The sequence below is a fragment of the Sus scrofa genome, chromosome 16, assembly GCF_000003025.6.
Source record: "Sus scrofa isolate TJ Tabasco breed Duroc chromosome 16, Sscrofa11.1, whole genome shotgun sequence".
Classification (NCBI taxonomy): Eukaryota; Metazoa; Chordata; class Mammalia; order Artiodactyla; family Suidae; genus Sus; species Sus scrofa.
Window position 1 is genome coordinate 79,149,959 of NC_010458.4, and position 23,963 is coordinate 79,173,921.

The following is a 23,963-nucleotide window of genomic DNA, read 5'->3' on the forward strand; positions in this document are numbered from 1 at the left end:
TCAAGAGAGTCAAGCAGAATAAATCCAGACCAATGGGAGTCACAAGTTGTGTTTCTCCAGGTTGAGAAACCCGCAGCTACAAAGCAAAGATGTTGTGGTTTGACAGGTTACGAGGGGTTGGACGAGCGGGTCTTTGCTCCCGGCTCCTCTGCTCCGCCCACCCCCCGCCGCCACCGCAGGTGACCCGGGCCTCTTCCCGCTGCTCCCGTGCGGACTCCCTGGGGCTTTTCTTGTCTGGGACGATGTAATGTTCTCGTCTGCGGATAAATGGGCCTCAGCAAACTTGATTCCCACAGACGCCCCGTGCGTGTGCACGTGTGTGATGCACACACATGACGTGCCCCACGCAGGGAGACGCGGGGTCAGGTTTCCCGGGAGCTCTGGGTGTTCATGTCCACAGGGATTGGGCCTCATTCGGAGTGTGTGTGTGCATGTGTCTTGGTGTCTCGGTGTCTGTGTCTGTGGGCATGCGTGTGTGCATGCGTGTACGTGTCGGGCACCACCAAGGTCTCCGCGTGGCGCTATTGATGGCGAGCTCGGTGCCCAGCCTTGGGCTCCGGGGACACCAGAGCAAACCTGACGCTGGGCTCCTCCAAGCGGTGACAGGAGCCGCTGGCTGGGACTCGGGCTCAGCAGGAAGCAGGTTTGCAGCAGCAGGACTCAGCGCTTCGGGCACTCGTGCCTCGGGCTCACCGTGTCACCAGCTCCGGCGGTGACGTGTCTCGCGCTGCACACAGCTCTGTGGTTCTGAGTAGATTCCTGCTTGATTGGGGAGGATTTTCTGCTGAATGTAGTGAGTGTCATTCAAACTTGCTAAAATAAAATCACAGGCTCTCAGTGGAAGGAAGAATGACTCAATTTCACAAAAGACACTTCATGTTTCAAAACACAGAGTGTTGAAAAACCACAGACTCTTCTTAGAGAGCCCGATCAGCAGGCCGACTCCAGAGCCAGGTGGGTGGGAGACACTGCCTCTGGGCCGCCTCACGGTTTAGGAGGGTCAGCTGGCTGCCTAAATTCTTCCCATTGAGAGGCTGGAGGTGGCAGAGCAGGTTCGGCAGGCGCGGCCTCCGTGAGCATCTGCCTGGCTGCAGGTGCCACAACCTTGAAGGCCAGCACCACCACCCCCCCGCCCCCGTAAAGACACTGTCCAGTGGGATCAGAACCCACCCTGGGTTCTGACACGTCTCTCTAGCTTTCTCCATTAATTCACTGATTTTTCTCTTTCGGCCTCTCCCGGGGCATGTGGAAGTCCCCAGGCCAGGGATCAAATCCGAGCCATAGCTGTGGCAGCGCTGGATCCTTGACGCACTTGCCACAGCTGGAACTCCCATCATGCCACTTTTTTAAAATGCTTGTTCCCCTGCTAGCGGGCAAACCCCAGGAGGGCAGGGCTCTCTGCCGGCTTCTCTGGTTCCCCTCTGCCAATGCCGAGCTGGAAGCGGGCACTGGGTGCACTGGGTGGACGGTAGAGTTTGCTTCTGCTCCTTTCCTTCTCTGGAGTCGAGGTGCACCGGGCACAGCAGGGCGGGCGGCAGCGGGCAGGCCTGCAGCCCCTCTTCCTGTGGCTCCGTGACCCTGTGGAGGGAGCTGCGAGCTCCGGGCCTGTCGTCTGCACACGCCACCATCTCTCTGAGTCCCCAGCACATGCTCCTGCTTTGTGTCTGAATTCTGCTTTTTTTTTCCATGTTACAGAATTCCAGATTTAATTGGCCTGTCAGCCAATGCATGAGGAGCCCTGAGCCGTAGCCTCAAAATTCCCTGCCCCCGGGATCACGTGGCCGCCACCTGGGACTCGGCCTCCCTTGAGGGTCCCGGGGCTGGACCCCCGCGTGGCCGGGTCTGGGCTGCCATCCTCTGCTGCCCTCTGGGGCCCGACCTGCATTTTCCGGGTCTGTTTTCTTTTTCTTTGTGTTTTTTGTGGTTTTGTCCAGGATTTTCTGGAGTGTGAGGTTCTCCTCTCGGGAAGAAGACGTGCAGAAGGAACTCAAACACACTTTGTGTCGGAAAATGCCTTGTTCCCTCGTGCTGGTGGGCAGTTGGGTCTAGAATTGTGGGTTCCGGATCACACGTCCTCAGAGCCTGGCGGGTGCTGTTCTCTGGGCTGCGGCACCTGCCATGTTCACCCTGGAGGCCCGTTGGCTCCTCTCTGGGACATTTTAGAATCTTCTCTGTCTTTGGAGATGCGTCAGATTCTCAGGACATTCTATGAGTCTTTTTTCAAAAATTCGTTCTTTCAATTCAGCACTTCGACGTGGTGCTGAAGGTCTGTCTGGGTCTTCCTTCGACTCTGAGAAGCTGTCGTCCTCACCGCTGATAGTTCTGTCTTTCCCCCGCTTGTTCTGGAAGGTTCCCCCCTCCCCGTTTCCAGCCTTTCTAGGGCACTGGCTTTTCTGCCTGAGACATTCCATTTCCAAGACAGTTTTCTTGGCCTCAGACCCTGGCAGAGCGCCCCACTGTCCCGTGCTGTGCGATCCGACGCAGGTGGGTGTCGACTCCGCTCTTCTGATGCCGGCTCTGGGGTCCCCTCTGCTTCTCCGTCACCCGGCTGCGTCACCCACCGCCCGCGTCAGAGGTGTGCACCTGCGTGGCCCCTGGGGGTGCGCGCCCTGCCCTCGTGCTCACAGATCTGCCCCCCGAGCCCCCCACCCCCGAAAAAGCCCTGGTGCCTCCCATGCCTCCAGTGCCCTCACCGCGGGGAGGGCGGCGCTGAGCAGGGAGCAAGGCCGGCACCCCCCCCCCCCGCCCGAGCGAGGGTGCCCCCCCCCAGGGCAGTTTGGGGCGGAATTCCTCTGAGACCTTCAAGAATTGTCAGATTTGGGTTCTCCGTGCCAGCCCGGGGCTGTCGCTTACACCGCGACCTTTTGGCCAGAGGGTGGTGGCGGGATTTGCCCCTCCTGCAAACCACCTCTCCGGGGCATCACCGCTCCCACTGCAGCCTCCCCGCAGCCTGAATTTTTTCTCCTTGTGCATCAGTGGACATTTTTGTAAATGATTTTACTGGGAAAAATAAGCTGCCTGCAGAGAAGTGTGTTTAAAGTGAGCAGGAGAACAGGTGCAGTCTGTGCCCGCGCCGTTGCCCAGCCCAGGCGAGGCCAGTGTGGCCTCGGCCTGCTGCACAGCCAGACAAGGTGGTGTGAGGGTGGCCCCAGGGGCTCTGCCGTCCAGAGACCAGCGCAGATCCGTGGGGCTCATCCTCAAAGCTCCCCCGCGGGTTCCTAAGCCCCTCGGGAAGTCGGTCCAGTGACGGCTTAGGCTCCTGCTCCCCTGCAGTGAACTTCACACGGGCGGGTCACCCACGCAGCACAGCTGTCCAGCAAGACGGGGCTCCTCCTGAAGGTGGCCCGTCTCCCGTGGACTCTGGCCCGTGGTCTGTGGTTCCTTGCCCACTGGGCATCGCTCACAGTGGTTTCAAGGGACGGGAACATCGATCTGGTTTGTAGGCATCAGAGGGTCCGTGAAAGGGCATGTGTCCGTTGACGTGCTTTAATTCTCGTGCTGAAAAAAATAAATAGGAAGCAAATTCATTTACTTCGGTCTGATTTTTACTTTGTTTTCCAAATGTATTGTCCATCTAATTTCATCCGGAGCAGTTCCCCCTGTGGCACAGGGGGATTGCTGGCCTCTGTGGAGCGCTGGGTCACAGGCTCAAGCCCCCAGCCCGGCACAGTGGGTTAAGGATCTGGCATTGCCGCAGCTGTGGTGTAGGTCGCAGCTGCGGCTCGGATCTGATCCCTGGCCCAGGAACTTGCGTATGCCACAGGGCAGCCAGAGAAGAAAAAAGAAACAATAATTCCAGCCAGAGAAGGTTTGCTTCTAGACCGTCTGCAGCCCGAGGCCGCTTGTAGGGTGTGGGGTTGGGGGCCACGCTCAGCTCAGGCTGAAGGTGTGCGTTTTGGGTGTTACCGATTTTTTTCATTGGAAGCTTCTGTCCGCAGGATGCTGACAGGTCACTTGGTGTGTCTGTGTCTCCAACTTGGCCCCTGGGCCTTGTTCTTTACCTTCGGGGGGCGTGCTGTCCCCTGCAGCCAGTAACGTGGCAGAGGCGGCTTCTGTTTTCTTGGACGACGGTGTGACGCTGCCCTCCTGCCGCACAGTTTTAACAGTCGGAGGAAAGAATGCCCAGCCCCTGGCCCGTCCCTCCTTGTCTCACTGATAGCGGTGGCAGGGCTGGTTGGCCTGGGCTGTGCCCCAGGGGACCGGCATCCCGGGGGCTGTGTTGCCCGTGATGGGGCTGGGGTGGCTGTGTGCCCTCCGGGCCCCGGTCTGACGGCCGCGCTTCTGTCGCAGGGTCGTGGACTTGCTGCTCAAGGCCATCATGCGTGCCATGTGGTTCGCCGGCGGCTTCCACCGAGTGGCCGTGAAGGGGCGGCAGGCCCCGCCCGCTGAGGCCACCATCCTCACGCTGGCGCCGCACTCCTCCTACTTCGACGCCATCCCTGTCACCATGACCATGTCCTCCATCGTGATGAAGGCGGAGAGCAGAGACATCCCGATATGGGGAAGTGAGTGCCCCCATCCTGCTGGGAGTGAGTGCCCCCCGATCCTACTGAGTGTGACCCCCCCCATCCTGCTGGGAGTGACTGATCCCCCCACCCTGGGAGTGAGCGGCCCCCCATCCTGGGAGTGAGTGCCCCCCTTCCTGGGAGTGAGTGCCCCCCCATCCTGCTGGGAGTGAAACCCCCCCCACCCTGGGGAAGTGAGTGCCACCCATCCTGCTGGGAGTGACCCCCCCCATCCTGGGAGTGAGCGGCCCCCCATCCTGGGAGTGAGTGCCCCCCCATCCTGCTGGGAGTGAAACCCCCCCACCCTGGGAGTGAGTGCCCCCCATCCTGGGAGTGAGTGGCCCCCCATCCTACTGAGAGTGACCCCCCCATCCTACTGAGTGTGACCCCCCCATCCTGCTGGGAGTGACTGACCCCCCCATCCTGGGAGTGAGTGCCCCCCATCCTGCTGGGAGTGAAACCCCCCACCCTGAGAGTGAGTGCCCCCCCATCCTGCTGGGAGTGACCCCCCCACCCTGGGAGTGAGTGCCCCCCCATCCTGCTGGGAGTGACCCCCCACCCTGAGAGTGAGTGGCCCCCCATCCTGGGAGTGAGTGCCCCCCCATCCTGCTGGGAGTGACTGATCCCCCCACCCTGGGAGTGAGCGGCCCCCCATCCTGGGAGTGAGTGCCCCCCATCCTGGGAGTGAGTGGCCCCCCATCCTGCTGGGAGTGAAACCCCCCCACCCTGGGAGTGAGTGCCCCTCCATCCTGCTGGGAGTGAAACCCCCACTGTTGGTGCAGGTCACTGTGGCCGCACAGCCCGTGTCCACACCTGTCACGGGCACCCGTATGAAGCAGACACGTGGCCTTGCGTCCCTGCTTCTTTGTGATTTCTTGTGTGATGCTTTTGGGGGGTGTATTTTTATTAGCACCCGAGTGCCCTCAACCAGAAGGTGTGGAAGTGCTTTTTCAAACCCCCTGCAGCAATGCACTGCTTGGTCCATCACACAGAGGTTCTGGAAGTTGGGAAGAGCTCCTACCTGTCCCGGTGCCTTAGTTACTGTGCCATAAACCCGGTGTCTGTGTGTCCCGGGGCCACATGTCAGATCACCAACGCCGGGGGCGTGAAACCACAGGAAATCACCCTCTCACCGCACAGGGTCCGCCACCGGGGCGTCCCAGGGCCACCCTCCCTCTGGGGGCTCCCGGGGAGGGTGCCGCCTGCTCCTCCGGCTGCCACGGCCCCGGGGGTCCTGGGCTCCTGGCCGCGTCTCCTCCGTCTCTGCCTCCATCCCCATGTGGCTTCCTCCACGCGTGCCCATCTCTCCTCTGCATCTTTTGTAAGGACACCTGTCCTTGGATGCATGTCTGTCTCTTTGCTGTGTCTTGTAAGGACACGTGTCACTGGACAGTTCAGGGCGAGCTCATCTTCTAAATCCTTAAGTGAATCCATCTGGGAAGACCCTGTATTTCAAATAAGGTCCTGGCTTAGGATGTGGACACACCTGGGGTCCAGCAGGGCCCCCTGCGCCTTTGCTGTGGGGTCGGTAAGAGTCCTGGGCCCGCTCGCTCTGCAGGTGAAAATGCCATCCAGGGCCCAGCGGCCAGCCCTAGTGGGCACCCTTCAGCCGGCCGTGGTGGGCGCCCTTTGGGCCCTGCCGTGCCGCCCACCCCAGCCTCTCCACCTTCTAAAGCAGAGGGGTGTTGGAACCCGTGGGTCACGCTGGGCAGAGGCGGACGTGCTCCCTGCTGTCCGCGAGCCCGGGCCGCCTGCTGTGGAACCCTGACCCGAGGACGGAGCCCCCCGGTGGGCCCAGCCCTCCCCTGTGGTCCCTGGTGTCCATAAATCGTGACCCTTTTGGGTCCTTGGAAAGCCCCGGCTTTGAGAGGAGACAAATGTTGAAAATATTCAGGGGATTTTCATGTTGAGGTTTGGAGGTGCCGGCGAGTGACCAGCTGGGTAACTGGTTCCATTTTTGCATCACCTAGCTCTTCCGGTTTTTTGTACAGACCCCTGTGTGTTTACAAATGGCTTCAAATGGCTCGACAACAGGGCCGCCAAGCGGCCGCTCAGCAGAGCAGGCGTCGGGCTCTTGCTGCGCTCACAGCTCGAGGGGCAGAGGCCGAGCTTCCTGTCTGTCCTCACAAGCGTGGGGTTCCCCAAGGCGGGAATCGGGCGGGGTTCCCCAGAGACGTGCCGCCTGGGCGCCGCCTCGTCCCGCCTGCAGAGAGCCCTCGCTTTCCCCGCCTTTGGCCTCCAGTGCGTCCAGGAACCCTGAAAGCCTCCCCACCAGCTTGCCTCTCCTTGCCGTGTAGACAGAGGAGGGAAGCTTCCAGCTCTGAGCGGGAAACCCACCCCCTGCCAGGGGTGCAGCTTCCTTCCTCCGCACCCTCAGGGGGCTGGGGAGAGGGTGGCAACATACACCCGGGGTGAAGCCGCCGCCAGGAGCCCGAGAGACTTCGTTCTCTGTCGCCTGGTCCTTCTGGGCGATTCCACCAAACCTCCCTCCCTCCCCGTGGTCGTTTCAGCAGCATTAGGAGTGATCACTGAGGAAGGATGAAAGATTTGCAATTTGGTGAAAAAGCACAGTGTTTGGAGACACAGGCAAGCCTATCCGAGATCCACGCAGATTTTACCACTGCCGTGGACTCAACTAGATAGAATTTTATTCGTTTTTAATGTGTTTTCTCTTTGCTCTTTGGAAAACCTCCAGGAAATAAAAGTCGTGAAGTACGACTCCTCACAAGTAGCAAAAATGCTCAGCAAAGAAGCTGGAAGCTCGTCTCGGGCCCAGGGAGGAGTGGCCCCAGGCAGAGCGGTGGGGACACAGCCTCACGGGCCGGGGGGTGACTGGCTGCCGAGGTCTCTGCCTGCCTTTGGCTCGGTTTCCCAAGAAGTGTCTTCCCACCTTTAAATCCGTGTTCGGAGGACAGGCGTGCTGGTCGTCGCTGCCCCGGCCCTGACCGCCGCTGCTGCGGGAGGGCTGTGTGTGCCATGCTGAGAGTGGGCTCTGAGTGTCCTGGGGCGGCTGTGACAAAGCACCGCAGACCAGGCAGCTGAAAACAGTAGAATCGTGTATTTTCTCACCGTCCCGGGGGCCAGGAGCCCCAAATCAAGGTGTCGGCAGGAGGGTCCACCCCGGCCCCCCCGTGCTCCGTGGTCCCGGCTCTCCTTCGCGGCCCCTGTGGCTGCGGCCACATCCCTCTGTCCTCGCCTCTGTCATCACGTGGCCAGCTCTCCTGCCGTCCTTACAAGGATGCCAGCCACCGATCAGGGCCACCCCGTGCCGTGCAACGTCATCTTACCCTGGCGGCGCCCGCAGTTCTCCCTGTGGCACAGCCCTCGGGGCACCTGTGGGGCCGACCTCCCACCGGGCACCATGGCAACCCCCCATCGGCCCTTCCCCAAACGAGTGCACCCCCTCTCTTCCAGCGCTGATAAAGTACATCCGGCCAGTGTTCGTGTCCCGGTCCGACCAGGATTCCCGAAGGAAGACGGTGGAGGAGATCAAGAGACGGGCGCAGGCTGGCGGGAGGTGGCCTCAGGTACGCGCCCCGCCTGCGTCTCGAGCAGATTATTCCAAATGACGTGAATTCCGGGATGGGAAGGGAAAAGAAACACGAGGACCAGGAATTCACACTGTGACTCAGCAACAGGAATTCACACTGTGGCTCAGCAACAGCAAACCCCGCTAGTCTCCATGAGGATGCGGGTTCGATCCCTGGCCTTGCTCGGTGGGTGAAGGATCCAGTGTTGCCCTGAGCTGTGATGTAGGTCACAGATGTGGCTCAGATCTGGCATTTCGGTGGCTGTGGCATAGGCTGGCAGCTGCAGCTCCAATTCGACCCCTAGCTGGGAACTTCCATGTGCCCTGGGTGCAGCCCTAAATAGCAAAGGGGGAAGCAAAAGAATCGTGTGAGTCTGCAGGCTGCACCACCCGCTCCTGAAAGTCCTAGGCTGAGCTTGCTTGCCCAGCTCGTGTCCAGCTCCCTCGGGACCTCAGGAAGGCTGTCGCGGGCTGTGACGCTGGGGCCCCGGCCCGTGTCAGCTGTGGTGCGTCTGACCCAGGCTGAATCTTTTCTCCGTTCGATGGAGCCAACATTGAGAAGCTGGACATCCCACAGGACTCCCTGGGTTCTGGCTGCTCAGAAAGCACTGAAGCCCTGGTTGTGGTACCCAGGCCAGCGGGTGGGCTGCCCTCGGGGGTGGGGAGCTGCGGCTTCCGGGGTCCCCAGGCGGCTGCTCGCACGAGAGTGGGTAACCGCCACTCCATGCTTGTGGGGCAGGCGCCACGGCCACCTGTCCCCAAGTCCAAAAGGCACCTGCTATCGGTGTCCCCGTGTTGCTTCCAGAACTTAGTCAAACCAGAAGTTAGGAAATTAATGACTGCTGCCACATGCATCGGAAGTCCCTCAGCTGAATGGGGTGGAGCTGCGCCCGGGAGCGCGGCACCGCGTCCCTTTGATGCTGATCTTTTTTTTTCTTTTCACTTTAAGATAATGATTTTTCCAGAAGGCACGTGTACCAACAGGACCTGCCTCATCACCTTCAAGCCTGGTATGTACTTTCCTCAGTGATTTCTTCTCGAGAAAGTCGGGGAGACCCGCCCTCCCTGCCCAGGGCCCCCGCCGGGAGACGCTCTCCTCCGTTTGCTGCCACCCTGGAGCGGCCGTGGCTGGCACAGGTTGAGGGGACCTTCCCGCACCGAATGACAGTGACCAGGAAGGCCTGGCGGAGCCCACTCTACCCTGAGAGCCACCCCCGCAGCGCGGGCAGCGGACTCGCGGCCGCGGAAGTGAGACAGTGACCTTCCTTCCCAGGCGCCTTTATCCCGGGAGTGCCCGTGCAGCCCGTGGTTCTGCGGTACCCGAACTCGCTGGTGAGTGCGCTCCTGGGCGTGGTGTCCAGGCCAGTGACCCAGGAGTCACAGCCCCACTGGGCGCCCGTGCACCGGTCTCCAACAACCCCGTGTTCCAGAACGTTCCTTAGTCCTGCTTTCATGGGTCCCAAGGGTGGCCCTTCCTTGATCCTGACGTGTTGACCTGAGACACCCCCCCCCCCACTGTGTCCTCAGCCTCTCGCTGCCCAGGTCACACTCCAGCCCATTTTTTTTTAAATCGGTGACTTTTTTCGGCCACGCCCATGGCACAGGGAGGTTTTCAAATCCAAGCTGCAGCTGCCACCCGAGCCACTGCAGAGACAACGGCAGAGCCTTAACCCGCTGTGCTTGGCGGCAACTCCTCCTGGGCATTTTAGAGCCAAGCATCTTTCTACGTCTCAAAGGATGGAGGCAGCGGGGGGTGGGGGTTACCCCCCCACCTCCCTTGACCCCACCCGTGTGCAGGAGCGCATGTGGGCTGACGCTCGGCTCACAGGCAGTGGGGCCTGGACGGGGCCTCGGAAGGCTCTGGGCCCCGTGGGGCTGTGACCGGGCCGCCGTGTCTGTGATCCCCTCCGGTGGGCGTCTTCCACCTTGAAGGGTGCCTGGCCTCGGCCGAGGGAGGCCCACGGGCTCGGGTCCAGCCCTGCCTGGGTGCAGGTGTGTGAGCATCCCTCGGTGGCGCCCCGAGGCCGACGCGTTCACACGGAGCCCCCCGCCCGCCACATCCTGATGTTGGCCTGTGAGAAACGCCCGGTCACGGCCCGGGGTCTGGAGTTGCTGGTACAGTCATGGCAAGATTGCTGCGACATCGTGGGCATAAGGGGCTTTGGGCCCGCCCACTTCCGGGCCAGGCCCGAGGGGTCCAGGGGGGCACAGTGACTTTGTGCCCCTGTAAGTTCCTCCACTGATGTGCAAAGCAGGGCCCCAGACTCTTCTGGGAGCGTGTCACCCAGTTGTCAGGGAAACCGGGCTCCTGCCCATGCCCACAGTTTGTGTCACATGTCCTCTGGCGGCATGGACAGGTGGCTGTGCCGGGGGCTGCGTGCCAGAGGCCCGCTGGCAGGTGGGTTTCCAGGAGCCAGGAGGGGTGCGGGTAGGTGTCAGGCCTGCAGGAGAAGGGCGCCCTGGCCGGGGACCCGTTTCTCAATAGAAGCAGGACCTGTGTCACCCTGGGACGTGTCCTCAGCTAGGTGGCTGGAGCGGGGCTGAGGCTGGGGCGTGTCTGCAGTGCCCCCATGGGGCTCTGGTCACGCATGGGCAGGGGAGACACAGCCCCGCAGCTCTTTGTCCTGCCGCCCCCGCCCAGGACTGGACTGGCCCCCGGAGCCTGTCTCTGACCCAGAGTCCACACACGGACCTTTGCGGACACAGGGGTGTGAGGTCGGAAGGAGGCGCCTGCACAGCCTCACCGCCCGTGGGGACAGGCGGGACAAGGCCGAGGGCGCGTCTGGGAGCAAGGATGCGCCGAGGGGTCCGAGTGCGGACTGCAGTTGTCCCAGGCACCTGCAGGAGGGAGAGGGGCGGGACTGGACTCTAAGGGGGGACACTGGAATTGCTGACCTCGGAGCTGTGGGAGGAGAGGGGAGCGTGTCTGGGGGACCCGGGAGCCGTGAGCTGCCCCTTCTCCCTGGAGGGGACGTGGACGGCAGGAACACAGCATCTCCGGGGGCCCTGCGTGGGGGGGGGGGCATCCAGCGGACTCTTGGCCCCTTTGTCGCCCCCAGGACACCATCACGTGGACCTGGCAAGGACCCGGAGCGTAAGTCGGACCCCGTGCCCCTTGACGTCCTGTCCTCTGGGAGGGTGCGGCCCCGCCGTGTCGGCCGCGCCGACTGCAGCAAACGGGCCGGGGCGCGGCCGCTGCTGCAGGACCACAGCTGGGGTCAGCCCCGCGCGCCGGCCTTTCCCCCCCGGGGAGTCCGGGCCTCAGGTGGATTGTCTTTAGCCGCAGCAGGGAGGTAACACCACTCCTCTCCCTGCCCGTGTCTGCCGGCTCAGGGCCAGTGTCACACCGCCGACCCTGGGCAAGGAGGGGGGCCCGCCTCTGGCTCGGCTGCAGGGCACACGTGGGAGCTGGTGCTTGGAGGCGGGGGGTGGGTGTGAGGCCACGCAGAGCCACCCCCCCAGGGCCCCGGCGTGTCCGCGTGGCAGGGGTGACGTTGCCGGGCTGGCGGGTGAGGGCGGGGGGCGAGGAGCCAGGTGGAAGCTGCAGAAGGCCTGGGAAGGGGGTCCTTCGGGGTCCCGGTGGCCTGGGCTTGGCAGGGACGTGGTGGCAGTGGGGGCCCTACAGAGCATTGAGGCCAGGCGTGGGCACAGCATGACGCGGGGCCTGTCCAGTCTGCACTGCGGGGACAGGTCTCCGGGAAACGAGGTTTCCTGAGCTGGAGGACACATGGAGCGGTGGCTTTCGGGCCAGCCAGGCGGGTGTTCCATAAGCTGGTGAGGAAAGCAGCCTCGTCCTGCTTTGCCGTTTCCAGGCTCAGATCCAGCAGGTCCCTCCCGGAGGCGAAGTACCTGCTCAGTAGTGCCCTCTGCTGGGGAGCGGGATCTGGGCTCTTCACCCCAGAGCTGGAAGTCCTTGAACTGAAAGGAGCTGCGAATCTTTAACCAGTGCTGTACATCTGTTCGTTTTTAAGGTTGAAGATCCTGTGGCTCACGCTGTGTCAGTTTCACAATCAAGTGGAAATTGAGGTTGGTTTGAGCTCACACAGATGCGACGTCGCGTTGTCCGTGTTGTGAGGGTGTCACGTGTGGGTCCCCAGCTCGTGCTGCGCGCTGTTCTCCTGGCGTCTGTGCAAGCGTGTTACACGGACGCGGGGCTACGTGCGTCTCTGGGTGTGATGTCGCGTGTGTACGACGTCATCCTGGAATCCGCACAAAGTCCTGTGTCATCTCGCTTCCTGCCCACTCTTTCTGCTGCTTCCCAATGGTTTTGCCTCCATCAGACTGTGTCTCGTGTGACTCTATCCACTCGTATAGGACTTTTTTAAATCAACGGGAAGCTAAGCCCATCATTCTTTTATTACGGCGAGCATAGCTTGAGGGAGTATAAGGCTGCACCCAGACGCTGAATGACCCTTCGGCCTGGACTGGACCTGGTCCCGCGCTGCTGGATCACACGGCTGCGTGTATCATACTGGCATCTTCTGCTTGCCATCAGGAGATGGTCAGACCAGGCAGACGGCCTCCCAGCTTCCAGCCCATCTCCTGAGTCACAGCGCCCACCCTCTCTGCTCAAATAAGTGTGCTCCCGGTCCTGCAGCCCCATCAGTTTAACTCCAGAGCCACGGAGTTTATTTTCTAAACGAGGGAGGCAGCCTGCCTCCCCACACCTGACAAGGAAAGATGAGTTTTAGGCAACTTAAAGCATTTCATTTGCCACCTTCCAGTAAATCCTGCAGAGGGAAACTGAATTGAGGAATGAGCCCGGCTCCCGGCCAGGTTTTGCCCTTCCGCAGAACATAAGCCACCTAATTATGAAGCCCTGCGCTGAAAGGGCCGTGGCCCAGCCCGAGAGTGGCAGGCGTGAGCCCGGGGAGATCTCAGGTGGCTCGTCTGCTGGGGGCCGGGAGGGCGAGCCTCTATTTCCGACCTGGTTTCCAACTGGAAGGGTGGAAGAAGCTGCGTGGCTTGATGACACCCCTCTTGGTGCTCTCCTCGTGTCACCCCCGCAAGATGCCGGCGCTAACGTGGGGACTGGCGCCGTTTGCCTTGTTTTTCAAGGCGGCGGTAGGAAGAGGCTGGAGTTAAGCAGAGGATCGACGGGGTTTGGGGTCGTGAACGTCTGGCTGGAAGGGCGAGGCCCGAGTGGCGGGTCTTTTGCATTTTCTGTGAGGGGGGCTCGCCGGGAGGGTGGGACTTGCTGAAAACACTGCCAGGCGCACAGACACACATTCCCGGGACCGTGTCCCTGTGACCTGCGTGTGGCATAGATGCCAAGAGCTGACAGCAGCCGTCTGCGTGGAGTAACGTGACATCCACAGCACGGACGTGGCCTCTCCGACGGACGCGCACGCGTGACTGTTTCGCGTCTCAAGACTAAGCCCCCGCGTAAAGTTGTGAGCGCGGTGCTCTGGCTCGGGGGCGGGTCGTGGGCTGTCACATGTGTGCACGTATGAGCCCGGGTGACAACTCCAACGACGGTTCAAATGGAAGGGGCTGAGACACCTTGACCGGGGCTCACAGTGGTCACCGCAGGGGCGATGGTGGGGCCGCGCCTGTGGTGCTCGCGCAGGTGACATGGCTTCTCTGTGTGCAGTTCCTGCCTGTGTACCACCCGTCGGAGGAGGAGAAGAAGGACCCCGCCCTGTACGCCAGCAACGTGCGGCGGGTGATGGCACAGTGAGTGAGCGCCCTTCCCGGTGCCCCTGGCTTCCCGAGCTTCTTGTCCCCAATGCTGCGGTGCTGCTGGAAGGAGCCACGTGGCAGAGAGACGGGCCGAGCACCGGCCAGTGTGCCTGGCTGCACGCTCTGTCTCCTCATTTTGTTAGAGGACCTTCCAGCTTGTTCAGCATTTGGAAGAGGGCTAATTGCCATTTAAGTCTACGAATGGCAAGCGGCCCTGTTGGCACCGGTCCCTGCCGGGGCTGTGCCCCCTGGCACCCCAGGGAGCTGGGCAGCAGGTCTGCACACACTGTAGGCTCTGGGCTGGCGCATCCTCAGCGCCTGCCGTCGACCTGCGTGGGCCGCCGTGGTCCTTAATTCCGTCCTGCTGATCGTGGTGTTTGTGCCACAGGGAGCCCGTGTCGCTTACGTGACAGCATGCGTGCAGCTAGACATACCCTCACCTCCCTCTTCACACACTCACGGCTCGTTCCAGGTCGCGGCAGCCTCAGCACCCCACCCCACCCCGGCCGCCTTCACCCCTCCGCGCCCATCCTCCACCACCCCCAGGCGGGGCCCAGGAGGGGTGCTTGGACGGCGTCACCGTGGCGGGGGCGGGGGGTGCACGCAGCTGCAGGGGGCTGGCGGGGGCTGCTGCACTGGCATGACAGCTTCCCGCGGAAGCTCCGTTCCCTCTCTGCACACACAGCCTGCCCCGCTTTCCTGCTTCTCCACAACACCAAGCAAGATCCTGCGTTTAACCTCAGCGCCCGGCCTGACTTAGCCAGGTGTTCCGTCTGCCCACAAGCCCCCGGAGGGTTAGGCGGGGGGAGTCCCCGCAGCACACCCCCCTCGTGCTCCCCACTCGGGACTCCGTCTCCCTTCTCCGAATCGCACAGGACACTGAGCAGCCAGGATCTGGGAGGCACTTGACGCTCAGCTTTTGGGAAGTCGGGGCGCACACAACACCCTTGAGCAACCTCATGATAAATACCCACGCATCACGGGTGACAGGGTAGGGGCAGGTTTTTTTAGTTCATATCCAAGTAAAGTTGTAAACGCCCTGAGGACACCCTCAGGACATCACAGTCTGTTCAGGGGAAAAGGTCGGGTGACCCGTTGGGCGCCCCTTGAATTCCAGAAACGTGGGGGTGGGTCGTCACCTCTCTGGTCCTTGGTGCCACCCAGGAGTGTGCCTGGAGGGGCTGGGCCCCCTGTGGGATGGTCTGAGCCTCCTGGTGCACGTCTGCCCCTGTCCCCTCGTGGCCTGTCCTGAGCGCTTAGGCCGAAGGCAGCCTTTTCCCGGCTCCCTGACTGCGGGCAGCGTTGCCATGGCGACAGGGCACCCACGGGGCAGTTCCAGGACCCCCGGAGACCAGAATCCCGGGCGCTCCGGTCCCTTCTGTGAAATGGTCCCCGGGTCAAGGAAGCGAGGGTGCGAAGAGCCGACTGTACATGGAGATGAGAGGAGCCCTGCGGTGACGGGGCAGTTTTCTGCGCACAACGCGTCTCCCCCGTGCGTCAGGAGGGTCTCTTTCCCATGGGCTCTGATGCAGTCGGGTGGCTGGGCTCTGACCTGCTGACGGCACGGCCCGGCTCCCTGCAGAGACGCGCGGAGCTGAATGAAGGGGATGGACGGGGCTGTGTCACCTTTAAGGCACCCGAAGCCTGCTGGTTTCCTGGGGCAGAGGCCACCGTGGTACCCGGCTGACTGCCAGGCTGGGATGCCCCGGGTTCCCAGTCATTGAAATTCGGGGTCAGCTCTCCGGCCTTTACGTTTAGCGCCCAGGGTGGTCTTTAAACGCCGCCCTCGGGTGCACCCCTGTGTGCAGAGCAGGGCCGCCCCGTGGCTCCTATTAGAGGCTCTTGGGTTGGGGGCTGTGCTTGGGGGTTCACAGGGGGACTCGCCGCACAGGTCCCGGGCCGGGGGAGACCAGGGTGAGAGTGAGGGTCCGGGGTTCACATCTCCTGCGCACGGCCGCTCCTCCCCCTCCGGGCCCTGCTCAGCGCCACCGGACCCGCCTTCTCAGAGACACAGACAGGAGGCCCCTCCGGCAAGGGTGGGAGGGGGCTGCCCGGCCGCTCCTGCTCCCTCCGGACATTGGCTGCTCTGCCACTCACCGGCGTGAGCAGCTCAGGGAAACCACCCCCGCCTCCCGTTGCAGCATCTTTAGCCCCGGAGTTTGGAAGCGGGTTTCTGCCCGTGTTCTCAGCACGTTCCTGCGTCCAGCCCGGCCGGGTTCCCCCACGGGAGGCCGTGCCCTTCTCCCGGGCCTGGCGCTGGCGCTGTGGAAGCCGCCGGCTGGAGGGGGCGGGGGGTGGGGGAGGCGGCTGGATGTCCGGCCCGAGAGCTGGCGGCCGGCCCCCCGCGAGCCGGGGCGCTCTGGTCAGCTGTGGACCTGGTTCCTTGCGGCTGTGGGCTCCCCCTCGCGGCCGCGTGCTGGCAGGGGCCCAGCCCTGAGGGCACCAGGGCTCCCCTCCCCCCACCCCCCGCGTCTCGAGGGGTGGTTCCTGCTCTTGGGAAGCTGCCCCTTCTGCGTGGCTTTCGCCTCCACCCTGGACACCGCCTTGTCCTCATCATTTCTCTTAGTGTTTAACGAGCGTGGGTTTTGCTGGGCGTCACGGTCAAAGCCTTGACTCCTAAGCGGGAGCTGCTGACGACGCAGACAGGTGACGCGGGCCCCACGGCGGGCGGCGTCTCCTTACGAACATGCCCGCATTTTGGCGGACAGACCAGCCCCCAGCGTGGATGGCTTGCGGGCCCAGAGGTGGGATGTGGGGCGGCAGTGGGCCGGGCTGTGGGGATTTCTGCCGTCACGGTGGCCCTGGAGCGAGCTCGAGGGACACTCCGGGCAGGGCCTCTGCCTGACGCCCCGGCCGCCCCTCGCCCCGGGCATCCCCCTGGGTCCGCTGCTGCGAGGGGCCGTGGGGCAGCTGACCCGCGCCCTCCTCTCTTGCAGGGCCCTGGGCATCTCCGTGACCGACTACACTTTTGAGGACTGCCAGCTGGCCCTGGCGGAAGGCCAGCTCCGTCTCCCCGCGGACACCTGCCTGCTGGAGTTTGCGCGGCTGGTGAGGGGCCTGGGGTGAGTCCTGGCCCTTCCCCTGGACGCTCGGGGGAGACGCAGTTCCCTCCAGGCTGGGCCCTGGGCGCAGGCAGGTGTCGTGCTGGGCGGAGGGGAGAGGCATTGTACCAGCGGACCCTTCCACCAGGCCCTCATGGGGTCTCCCCCCGCCGGGCACCTGGTGACCGAGCTGGAGGTAATTGTGCTTTTTCTGAGGTTTGGGGTTTTCCTTTTCTCCAGTAACAGCTTCATTCACGCAGCATCAGCGTCCTAAACCCTCCGTGGCCGCACGGCCGTCTGTATGGACACCCCTCCTGCACCTGAGGGCGAGGGGCGCAGGGCCCGCTCACGCCTCCATGTTCCTAGCAGCGCCCTCGTCTTGAGCACTGGCTGCTGCTCAGGCTGTGAACACTTGTATAGCGTTTCACTGAGTCTTCAGACAGACCAGAACAGCTCCCGTCCTCAGCACCTTGTAATTTAGTGAAAATCTTTCCCTCTTTTATTTTTTTTTTTTGTCTTTTGACGGCCGTACCCGCAGCATATGGAAGTTCCCAGGGTACGGGTCAAATCGGAGGTACAGCTGCCTGCCTGCACCACAGCTCACAGCAATGCAGAATCCGAGCCGCATCTGCGACCTACACCACAGCTCTCGGCAATGCCAGATCCTTAACCCACTGAGCGAGGCCAGGGATCGAACCCAAGTCCTCATGGATCCTAGTTGGGTTTGTTACTGCCGAGCCACGACGAGAACGCGCTCCCTCGTTTTTTGTTTAGTCTAAAACCAGAAAAGCTCGAGCAAGGTCTGGACAGACACGCAGAAAGCGCTCGGAGGAAGCCCCGCGGAAGGGTGTCCCTCCCGGAGTTTGCGGCACAGCTGGAGGTCCCCCAGTCGGAGGCGCTGCAGGACCTGTTCTCCCTGTTTGATGAGGTAGGGTCACCACCGATCCGGGGCTGGGGAGGGCATCGCCGTCCCTCTCTGAGCAGTATGTTCTTCAGAAGATTCTGGAAGCAGAGCAGGGAAACCATTGTCCTCCTCCCCGCCTCCCTGTCCCCCAGCGCCCCCCACAGTTAAAGCACAGGTCAGCTTTTGCTGGTAAACACGCCTGGAGTTTGGGGTGTTTTGAAGCTGAAAGGCCTGGGACATCACGGCCACTCGTGCACTCGGGAGGTGGCAGGGCTGTCACCTGAAAGCCTCTCTCCCCAGAGCGGCAGCGGCGAGATGGACCTGCGGGAATTCGTGGTCGCCTTGTCCGTCGTGTGCCGGCCCTCCCGGACCCTGGACACCGTCCAGCTGGCATTCAAGGCAAGTGTGGCGTTTACGTGACTTTAGCTCGTGGGGACGTGAGACACAGGTCAGGTCAGGCCGCGGTGCACCTCACAGTCCCTTGTCACGTCCGTGAGCTCATCGGCCCGCTAGTCTCACGTGTCTGTCTGGCTGTTGTTTGTGAAAATGCCCACAAGTCTCCTCTGAGTGGCTTCTGCCTGGAATTAGGGCTCCACGCTCAGAAGGGCCTGGAGTGGGGGCTTTGGGGGTTCTGGGCACCTGAGCGAGACGGGGGTACCACACGCCACCACACACAGCCCGCGTCTCATCAGCCTCCCCACACGGCCTCCCCGTCAGCCTGTGACCAGAGGAGAGTAGGGCCTATGGACGGAGGAGCTGCCTGCCCCAGTGTAGCCCAGAGCCAGGCCCTTCACCTGCAGTGCAGTGAGTCTGGGATTCTGGGGAAGGCCCGTGATGGGGCCCCCGCCTACCTGCAGATTCACCTGGCTGCACTCAGGGCTGGCCTAGCCCGCTCAGTCACCCAGGATGAAGCTGGGCAGGCTTTGCCCACCTAGAGATGTGATTCTCAGGGTCTCCTTGTGGATGCATCTCACAGGTGCAACTCAAATTAGCCAGACTCACAAGAACCTGATGTATAGCTCAGGAAGCCCTGTGCTCACTTCTGACCCCGGCGCAGCGGGAGATTCCCCCACGATGCAGGGTGGCTTCTGCAGATTACGCAGGGGCGTTAACTGGGTGGTGACCTCTAGGAAAGCCTGTGCCTTTCCTCCAGCCTGGGCAGGTGCCTCCCAGGGCTGCCCGTGGGCTCAACCCCCATGCTGGCCCTGCCTTCACCACACACCCCCAGGGGCCCCGCTGGCAGCTTCTCTGACGTCACCCAGTAGAATCTGCTATGACATCCGTGGCTGGAGGGGAGGTCGCCTTGTTTCTTAGTGAAAGCGCTGAGCCGGGCTTGACTGTTTTGGGTGGTGCTGAAAGGGCTCCGCCTGAGGGGCAGGTGTAGGGGCTGCTGGGGGCGAGGGGTCCCGGTGCTTCTCCACAGCGACTTGCCCTCACGGCAGCCGACACCAAGGTTAACAGACACAAGGTCCCTGCAGTGACCGCCTCAGTAACTCGCTGAGAAGTTGCCTCTCATGGGCCCTGGGGTGGCAGGCGGCCCCCTGGCCAGACACCGCCCCACCAGTGGTGCTGGCCTGTCCTGCTCATGAGGGCGTCCCCACAAGTCCCACCTGAGGTCGGAAGGCTCACAGTCCTTGGCTCCCGCATGGCTGGCAGGTGCTGGACAGGCAGCCCCTCGACCTGGTGGGAGAGGGGACAGGCTGTCCAGAGGCACACGTGCCTGTGTGACCCAGGTCCCCCCGGGCTGGCGGTTCCGATGCAGCGTTTTAGTGATGGTGACCCTTGGACTCCCCGGCACACCTGCTGGCCGCAGTCTCCGCAGTAGCGCCTGCAGGCGTCCTGTTGCCTCCCCGTGCTGAGGATGTATGTAAAACCAGAAGCTACGGGCACGGTGCAAATCCCCCAGCGCAGGTGGAGAGGGTGCCCCGGGGCTAGGTCCTTCCGTCAGGAGCCCAGCCCTCCAGGAGCCCAGCCCTCCCGGCAGCTTCGCACACGGAAGCCTCGGAGCCCCTCTCTGGGGTAGAAGCAGCAGTCCTCTCAGCGTTACAGCCCAGCCTCTGGGCCGGCACCTGCTCATCCCACACGCCGGCCTGGGGGAGGCTGAGGACGCCTGGGTCTGGCCGCGCCTGACGGGCCCCCGAAGCTCCGGGGGTTAGTCTGCAGATGTTTGGCCGAGTGGAAAGGGAGGTGCATGGAGAGGACTCGGGAACTGCCAGGCCTCAGGCTGACCTGCACCAAGGGGGGCCGGGCCCCGGGGAAGGGCACCGTTGGCGGGTCTGCCACCCCCGAAGGTGGATGTGGTGGCAGGTCCGTGTCGTGTTGCTGGGCTCAGCACCACCAGGGGACAGCCGCCCCACCCTGCGCGAGCCCACCTCTGGGTGGGAGGGCAGAGTGTGCGCTCCAGAGAGCTGGGGGTTGGCGCAGGCTGGTGGGGCCCCAGGTCACAGAGACGGGAGGAGAGCCCCTCAGCGCACAGCTCTCCTGCAGCCCCTCCTCGACTCCGAGGAGGCAGGGCCTCTGCCCCCAGAGCTGGGCAGGAGGAGGGGTCAGGGTAAGGCTGCGGGATGTGAGGGCTGGGCTGCTGGCCTCAGCTGGTCCACAACCAGTGCTGCGCTGGGCCCGGGGTTCTTCCTGTGACTGCGAGACGCCCGCAGCAGCAAACTCCAGGGCGCTCCGAAAAGAGGCTCGTTGCTCCCAGGTCCTAGAAGGTACACGGCACGCCGGGCACAGCGAGGTCACAGGCCGCGGGGGAGAGTGTGGATCTGGGGCTCTGCCTTTATGGGGTGAGGGGGGGGCCTGGGGGGGTCACGATTATTGGCGAATGTAAAGCATTGGAGTGGGAATTAGGGGGCAGGAAGGGAGACGCAGGGTCACTGGAGCGGCCGTCATGGGTCCCCCAGGGCTTTCTGAAGGGGGGTGCAGCCTGGCTCCTCACCTGCTGGGTTTGCTGGTGATGGCGCGTCACAGCCCAGTGTGTGTATCCAGGTGGGCGTCTGAGTGGACGCCTCCCAACCCAAAGCTGGATGTAACCTAGGTTACAGCGTATGAACCACTCTCTCTTGGTCGATTGAAAACAGAAGAGCAGGGTATTGAAACTCCCGGCTGCCGCCCTGCCCCAGGCGCCCAGCACTCCCGGGGCGGGTGGAGGAACTGAGTTCCAGCCATTCTGAGCCCAGGAGCTGGGGACGCCATGCAGAGAGGCGGCCACCCTGGACAGCAGGGGCTGGCGGGGACCGCGGGTGCCACCGGCCTCTGCCTTGCAGATGTACGGGTCCCAGGAGGGTGGCAGCATAGACGAGGACACCCTGTCCAGCATCCTCAAGACCGCCTTGGGGGTGGCCGAACTGACGGTGACCGGCCTCTTCCGGGCAATCGACCAGGAGGAGAAGGGCAGGATCACGTTCGGTGAGTGGCCGGGAGCGGGGACGTCGCCTGTGCAGGGTGGGGGGCGCACACGCTCCCCTCGGGCACGGAGATGCTGGGACCTGGCAGGGCTGAGCGCTGGCCTCGGTCCCTGGGGAGGGGCTGCGGGGCGGGACAGGGCCACGCCCGCCCGTGGGGACTCCTTCCTGCTGAGTCTCCTCTCCGCACAGAGCAGGCCGCCGAGGTCCTTGGGGGTTGGGACCTGAACCCTCTGGGGACCCAGGCCTCGTGAAGGCGGCCGCTGTGCGCGCCGGCCGTTGGCGGTTCAAGATGAACGCGTAATCTCCCTAAGATGAGAGGAGACGTTTGCTCAGGAAAGGTCACCGTTCACGTCTTGTTTGGATGTGTTTTTAAACTGCATCCAAATGTCAGGCACGGGCTGCGCTGTCTGCGCTGGAGGCGGGCGGTGCAGTGAGCGCCGGCTCGGCGCAGACTCTCCCGGGACGCGGCCCCATCCCCTGCTCTCCTGCAGGGCCCCACGCCGAGGCCGCTGGGCGTCACCAAGCCCTCGGTGCACCCCACCCGACACCGGGCCCAGGCCAGCGGGGACACACGGCGCAGAGCCTCGCAGGCCCTCAGGGGCCCTCAGGGCGAACCACCCTCGTGTGCACCGTGGCCCAGCACGTCCCCACCCATCCACGCGCCTGCCTTGGGGTGCCAGGCGTGTCCCCAGGATGGAAGATCCCCCCCCCCCGCCCCCGGCTCGGCACCGACGCCCATCCCAGACACCGTCCTTTAGCTTCCCCGAAACCCAAGTGGCCGAAAGGACGTGGCGGTGACCGGGGCGCCGCCGAGACCCCTGAAGCGCGGTCCTTCCTGCGGCCTCCTGGGCGCCCCCATGCGCCACGACGCCCTGGAGTGTGAGGGGGGCCCGGGAGAGCCCCCAGCGCCACCCCGCGGCCGTAACCCAGGCGCCTCTCTCTTTCCAGACGACTTCAAGAGGTTCGCGGAGGCGAACCCCAACTTTGCGGAGGAACACCTGTACCCCGAGCAGACGCGCCCCCCGAGCTGCGTGCACCCGCTCCCGGCCCCCACCCCCAACGGCTTCTGCGCCGACTTCAGCCCCGAACCCTCGGCCGCTGGAATGGAGCCTTTTCGTAAGAAACTGGACTAGGATGGAAGGTTCTGGAGAGACCAGCCTCCCCCCGGCTGCCGCCGCCCTGCCTGTGTGACGACACCTGGGGCTCGCCCTCCCCCACGCTGTCCCTTTCCTGCCCCTGGGCCCAGGCCTCGGGGACGCGGGGTCGTTTCGTCGGGGAGCCAGCGGGGCACACAGCCCGGCCTCGAGATCAGGGGGCAGCTCCGGCCCGGCGCCACTTTGTGGTCCCCCCGCCCCAGCCACCACCCGCCCCCGGTTCTGTTCCCACCCACCGTGGGGCCCGGGCGGCGCCGGCCCGCACCTCCCCACACACACACACACACACACACACACACACACACACACACGAGCGGCCGTGTCCCCAGCTCCAGCACAAAGACTGCCCCCCCGCCGCCGAGTCTGGGCAGAGCCGCCGTCTGATTTTTAAATGTTTCTATATTTGCAGGAGCTCATGAGTATTTTATAAACTTCATTTAGATACTACAGGAAACATGCAGCATTTTTTTTATAAAAAGAAAATTGTTTTTCTACTTCATTTTCCTTTGAGGGTCGGAGGAGATTTATTTACAGGCCCTATTTTGATAGAACCAGAGGCTGGGGGCTTTGAGTTCGCTTCCTGCCTCCCTGGGCCAGGTGACCCCCCCTGTTGGGCGCCGCCCTCTGCTGGCGCCGCCCTTCCCAGACCCCTATAGACCAGCTTGGGGTTTCTGTTTCAGTGGGAGCGCGTCTACTTCACCCGAGTGGGAGCCTGACCTGGCGCCACGGGCTGTGAGCTGAGCGGGAGCCTCCCGGGCCAGGTGTCCCCCGGCCGGTGGCTCTGCCCCCCTCCCCCTCCCCGTTCCACCCGGGGTTCCTCTGGGCATCCTCCGGAGTCAGGGGAGGGGGCCAGGTGCTGCCTTTGTCCCCTTGATAGTTTTTTCGGGGACTGGAAGCCTATCCTCAAAGCACAATGACGACCACAGGCCGAGTTCTTTCCCTGAAGCAAAGCCCCTGGCTTTGTTGTTTGGGAAATGGTTTTTGAATTCCTAAGAGGACTGGCTTTTCTCTTGGGGGCAAATCCATAGCAAGTGACCACCGGGCGGAAGTGCAGGGAAGACGCTACTGGCTTCCTGGGGGCGGAGATGAGCCTGTCACTTCCTTCATTCCAACGCCCCTCCCGCCAGCAGGTGGGGGGGACCTGACATCATTCCAGGGCCTTCGGCCCACTGGACACAGGATTTCCAAAGCAGCCTTGGGAGCGAGAGGCGCTTTCGCGACCGTAGGATGCGTGAAGATTCCTTTTTAAAAGAGAAAAACCCACACCCGCCATGAAGGAGGGAACGACCTGAGATGTTCGGAGAAGGGGCTCGGCCCCGCGTCTGCGCATGAAGGGTTTTTGGAATGAAATGCCTCTGCGTTTTCAGGAAAAAATCTCTGATCAGCAGACCTCGAATGGATGTCCGTTCCTCCGGATTCTCTTTTCTCTTTTGTGATCACGAGCCTTCAGAACTGTGAATGTACAGAGCTTGGACTTGAACCCTTTGTGGGTCGAGGAGCCGAGGGGGGGGGGGGCATCGCCTGCAGGGCCCTGGGGGGGCGCCTCGAAAGGAGCCTTGTCTTCTCGATGGAATGAATAAAACGTGGAGTCTCATGTACTTGAGGGTGTGTTTTGTTACACGTGTTTTTTATTAAAAAGACCACAGACGTGACCTCAGCGGTGGGAGAGCTGATCTAGCTGAGGTTTCTCCGTGCTTCCTCGTGTTTGGGAAAAACAGTGAGATTCTGAAGAAAGAGCTCTCTG

General features: G+C 62.9%; 1 protein-coding gene across 8 annotated transcripts in view; it reads left to right on the forward strand.

The window, feature by feature from the left end:
* LPCAT1 (lysophosphatidylcholine acyltransferase 1) overlaps positions 1 to 23,817 on the forward strand; it is a 39,380-nt gene extending 15,563 nt beyond the window's left edge. For 6 of the 8 annotated variants that reach the window (XM_005672624.3, XM_021076663.1, XM_021076662.1 and 3 more), the window contains 12 exons: positions 4,291 to 4,529; positions 7,920 to 8,032; positions 8,984 to 9,044; positions 9,308 to 9,366; positions 11,094 to 11,128; positions 12,006 to 12,060; positions 13,628 to 13,710; positions 16,653 to 16,778; positions 17,532 to 17,685; positions 17,962 to 18,060; positions 20,925 to 21,066; positions 22,014 to 23,817. In XM_005672624.3, the coding sequence (XP_005672681.1) occupies positions 4,291 to 4,529; positions 7,920 to 8,032; positions 8,984 to 9,044; positions 9,308 to 9,366; positions 11,094 to 11,128; positions 12,006 to 12,060; positions 13,628 to 13,710; positions 16,653 to 16,778; positions 17,532 to 17,685; positions 17,962 to 18,060; positions 20,925 to 21,066; positions 22,014 to 22,198 (1,351 nt within the window). In that variant the 3' untranslated portion in view covers positions 22,199 to 23,817. The remainder of the gene's footprint in view (positions 1 to 4,290; positions 4,530 to 7,919; positions 8,033 to 8,983; positions 9,045 to 9,307; positions 9,367 to 11,093; positions 11,129 to 12,005; positions 12,061 to 13,627; positions 13,711 to 16,652; positions 16,779 to 17,531; positions 17,686 to 17,961; positions 18,061 to 20,924; positions 21,067 to 22,013) is intronic. The other 2 variants (XM_003134168.5, XM_021076661.1) reach the window with 1 other exon arrangement.